The sequence below is a fragment of the Olea europaea genome, unplaced genomic scaffold, assembly GCF_002742605.1.
Source record: "Olea europaea var. sylvestris unplaced genomic scaffold, O_europaea_v1 scaffold2237, whole genome shotgun sequence".
NCBI classification, from domain to species: Eukaryota; Viridiplantae; Streptophyta; class Magnoliopsida; order Lamiales; family Oleaceae; genus Olea; species Olea europaea.
In genome coordinates, this window is record NW_019240409.1 from 88,392 (window position 1) to 92,626 (window position 4,235).

At 39.2% G+C, this 4,235-nt stretch overlaps 1 protein-coding gene across 1 annotated transcript; it reads right to left on the reverse strand.

Annotated features, from left to right (window-relative positions):
• Positions 1 to 304: 304 nt before the first annotated feature.
• LOC111380966 lies at positions 305 to 3,575 on the reverse strand. The gene is made up of 6 exons (XM_023004649.1): positions 3,050 to 3,575; positions 2,217 to 2,959; positions 2,008 to 2,156; positions 1,592 to 1,808; positions 1,420 to 1,552; positions 305 to 1,185 (listed from the first exon to the last, which is right to left on the reverse strand). Exons 1-6 carry the CDS (start codon positions 3,573 to 3,575, stop codon positions 305 to 307), a joined length of 2,649 nt encoding a protein of 882 aa, XP_022860417.1.
• Between the last annotated feature and the right edge of the window lie 660 nt (positions 3,576 to 4,235).

A 4,235-nucleotide genomic window follows, 5' to 3' on the forward strand; every position in this document is an offset into this window, starting at 1 on the left:
ATGAATAGGCATGAATCCATGATCAGATAGGCAAACAAATACCAACAGCCATCCGAAGCGACTCAAAGCTCAACCCTTCTAGTGGTTTCATAACTAGATCGACCAATTGGTTGTCAGTAGAGACGTGATCTAGGGAGACAACATGTGTTTCAACACGTTCACGAATAAAAGGATGTCGTATGTCAATATGTTTCGGTCGAGAATGTTGAATAGGATTCTTAGAGATATTTATAGCACTGGTATTATCACAGAAAACAGTCATGGTCCCTTGATTAATCCCATAATCACTCAGCATCTGCTTCATCTAGAGAAGCTGAGTGCAGCAACTTCCAACTGCTATGTATTCGGCCTCTGTCGTGGATAGGGATATGGAATTTTGTTTCTTACTTAACCAGGCTACGAGATTGCTACCCATGTAGAAACAGCCCCCATATGTACTTTTTCTATCATCTGCATTCCTAGCCCAATCGGCGTCAGAGTAGCCAGCTAAATCAAGATTAGAATCTCTAGAATAGAAAATGCCTAGATCAACGGTACCACTCACATATCTAATGATGCGTATAATCAAGCTTAAGTGTGATTCTTTGGGATCTGCTTGAAATCGAGCACACATTCCAACACTGAAAGCAATGTCAGGTCTAGTAGCTGTGAGATAGAGAAGACTACCTATCATACTTCGATATAGTGAAGGATCTACACTCTTACCTGAAGGATCACGACCTAACTTCAAGCTAGTACTCATAGGTGTCCTAGTATGCTTCTTACTGTCTAACCCAAAGCGCTTAACTAAATCCTTTGCATACTTAGACCGTGAAATAAACAACCCATCCTCAGCCTGTTTCACCTGAAGTCCAAGGAAGTAACTCAACTCACCAACCATACTTATCTCAAATTCTTGCTTCAAACACTCAGCGAACTCATACGTTAGATACTCAATGGGAGAACTAAAAATGATGTCATCGACGTAAATTTGGGCAATAGTGATAGTTTTTTCAATATGTCTAATAAATAAGGTCCTATCAACACCACCTCGAGAGAACCCATGTTCCTCAAGATATGACGTAAGTCTCTCATACCAAGCTCTAGGAGCTTGTTTTAGACTATAGAGTGCTTTGTGGAGTTTGTAGACATAGTGGGGAAACTTTGGATCAACAAATCCTTTTAGTTGTTCAACATAGACTTCTTCTTGAAGAAGTCCATTCAAGAAAGCACTCTTAACGTCCATTTGATGAAGCTTGAACCCTAGGGTACAGGCAACAGCAAGCAGAATTCGAATGGACTCAAGTCGTGCAACAGGAGCAAAAGTCTCATCAAAATCAATTCCCTCAACTTGAGTATAACCCTGAGCAACTAATCTGGCCTTATTTCTGGTTATAGTACCTTGGTCATCTGTCTTGTTCTTAAAGATCCACTTAGTACCAATAACATTACAGTTTTCAGGTCTAGGAACTAAAATCCACACATTGTTTCTAGCAAATTGATTTAGTTCCTCATACATCGCATTCACCCAACACTCATCACAAAGAGCCTCTTCGACTTTCTTGGGCTCAACCTATGAAACATAGCTAGTATACGCTAGATTGTTCAGTACCCTTTTACGAAGCCTCATACCTTCATCTAGATCCCCAATGATATTGTCCTTAGGATGATTGGACGTGACCCTAGACGATGGTTCCTTAGGATTTTTGTCTCGATCTTGTGGATGTGTTTCCTTTTCAGGTGTTTCAAGTATTCTAAGAGATGATTCAGACACAGGTAGTTCAGTAGGATCACTAGACCTTATAAGATCACCATTTCTATCGTCCATCCTATCACAATTTTCAACATTCTCCCCCTTACTCACAGCATCATCTATCACAACATTGACTGACTCCATCACAACACGAGTACATGAATTATATACTCGAAATGCTCGGCTATTTCTAGAGTACCCTAAGAAAATTCCTTCGTCACTCTTAGATTCAAACTTACTCAAGTTCTCTCTATCATGCAAAATGTAGCACTTACTCCCAAACACACGAAAGTATTTTAACAGTAGGCTTTTTACCCTTTAGAATCTCATATGGAGTCTGATCGGTTTTAGGTCTAAGGTAGACTCTATTGATTATGTGGTATGCAGTATTAACAGCTTCTCCCCAAAAATGTAAGGCTAGTCCCTTGCCATAAAGCATGGCTCTAGCCATGTCCTGAAGAACACGATTCTTCCTTTCAACCACCCTATTTTGTTGAGGAGTGATAGGGGAAGAGAACTCATGTAGTATGCCTTCATCCATGCAGAAACTCTTAAGATTAAAATTTTCAAACTCTTTTCCATGATCACTATGCATTCTGGACACTTTGAGATTGAGTTCATTACTAAACCGTTTACATAAAGATTTTATAAGATCACATGCATCAGATTTTTCCCTAAGCAATTCTATCCATGTGAACCTCGAGAAATCATCTACCACAATCAAAATATACCGCTTACCTCCTAAACTCTCAGTCCTAGATGGTCCCATTAAATCCATGTGTATCAATTCCAGTGGTCTTTTGGTCAGAATTTTAGAAGTCTTTTTATGGCTTCCCTTAAGTTGTTTACCTAGTTGACATGGTCCACACACAACATTTTCACTAGGACCTATTTTAGGCAAACCATCTACCAACTCCTTTTTAGCCAGATGTACTAGACTCTTGTAGTTTAAATGACCCAATCTTTTGTGGCAGAGTTCATTCACATCAATTTTTGCACTCCTACACACATAGTTAGAATTAGGTAGGACTCCATAACAGTTATCAGACGTTCTAACCCCTTCAAGGACCACCACACCAGATGAATCATACACGGTACATCTCTTTTGCACAAAGCTAACCTCAAAATCAGCATCATAAATCTGACTAATACTTAACAAGTTCGACTTTAAACCTTTCACATAAAGCACATTTGAAATCACAGGTAATCCATGCATTTGTACAGTACCTTTGCCAAGAATAGGTGCAGAACCCCCATCTCCAAAGGTAACCATACCCCCATTGCATTCATCAAGAGTAGTGAATAAAGCCTTGTTACCACACATATGCCTAGAGCATGCACTATCTAGGTACCACATATTATAATTTTGGGCTTTTAATGCAACATGAGCAACATAACAATTTACCTGACCTGAATGTCCAGCTAGATCCCCCATTTTAACCCAAGCTTTCTTAGATGACAAGGTACTCCTAGTTAGCTTAGTAAGCATCTCAGTCAAATGACTAACTTGATTAGACAGAAAGCTAACCTGACTAGGAATATTCAGATTTCTACGCTCATTGCCTAACTTATAACATCTAGGCCTAGTGCGTCCTAGAGCTCCACAGTGGTGACAGGTGGGAATGAACCTAGGCTCAAAGGTACGTGTCTGTGGGTATCTGGGCATGATATTCCTACGTGATTGATGAATCTGTTCCCTCGGAACATTCTTACCCTTATTTGGATTGCTGACAACGTTAGATTTCTTAGAGGCAGAAACAAATACAGTCTTAGACGAACCAGCAACATGTGTATTATCCTCAACATATCCTAGACCTTTCCTATCTCCCGCAGGCCTATTCATTCCTAAAATATCATCCAATTTCTTAGTCCCACTTATGAAAGTCTGAAGATGAGCATTAGATTTCTCCAATTCACTAGTCAATGTCTTAACCTTGTCTTCTAACTTCTCATTGACACATTTTAACTCACTAACACTCTTAAGTGAATTCTGAAGATTACTAGCAAGTCTTTCTTTTTCTCTTTCAAGTTCATCAACCTTTTTGAGTAGGGCTTTATTGACCTTTTTGATTTAAGACTCTCCTTGAACAAGAGTTGATAGGCCTCTTGTATGTCTATATCATCCTCATCCTCATTACTAGAATTATAGTTGTGAAGTTCTTCCTCAACCTTGTCACTCTCCTTATCAGATTCACTCTTAATAGTCGACACAAATGCCATATAGTTCCCTTCATCTTCACTACTAGATGATTCCTGCCTATCACTAGACTCAGATTCGTTATCCGTAAGTGAAACAACTAAGGCCTTACCTTTCCCTTTTCTTTGATTCTTCTTATAACTAGGACACTTATTCCTATAGTGACCTATACCTTGATATTCATGGCACCTAACAAAACGTGGTTTATCACTAGAACCTTTATTGTTGAACCTTTCAGTTTTTTCCTTTGAGAATCTGCTAGGGGCTCCACTTTTTCTATCCTGAGGCATTCTCCTATTCTTGAGA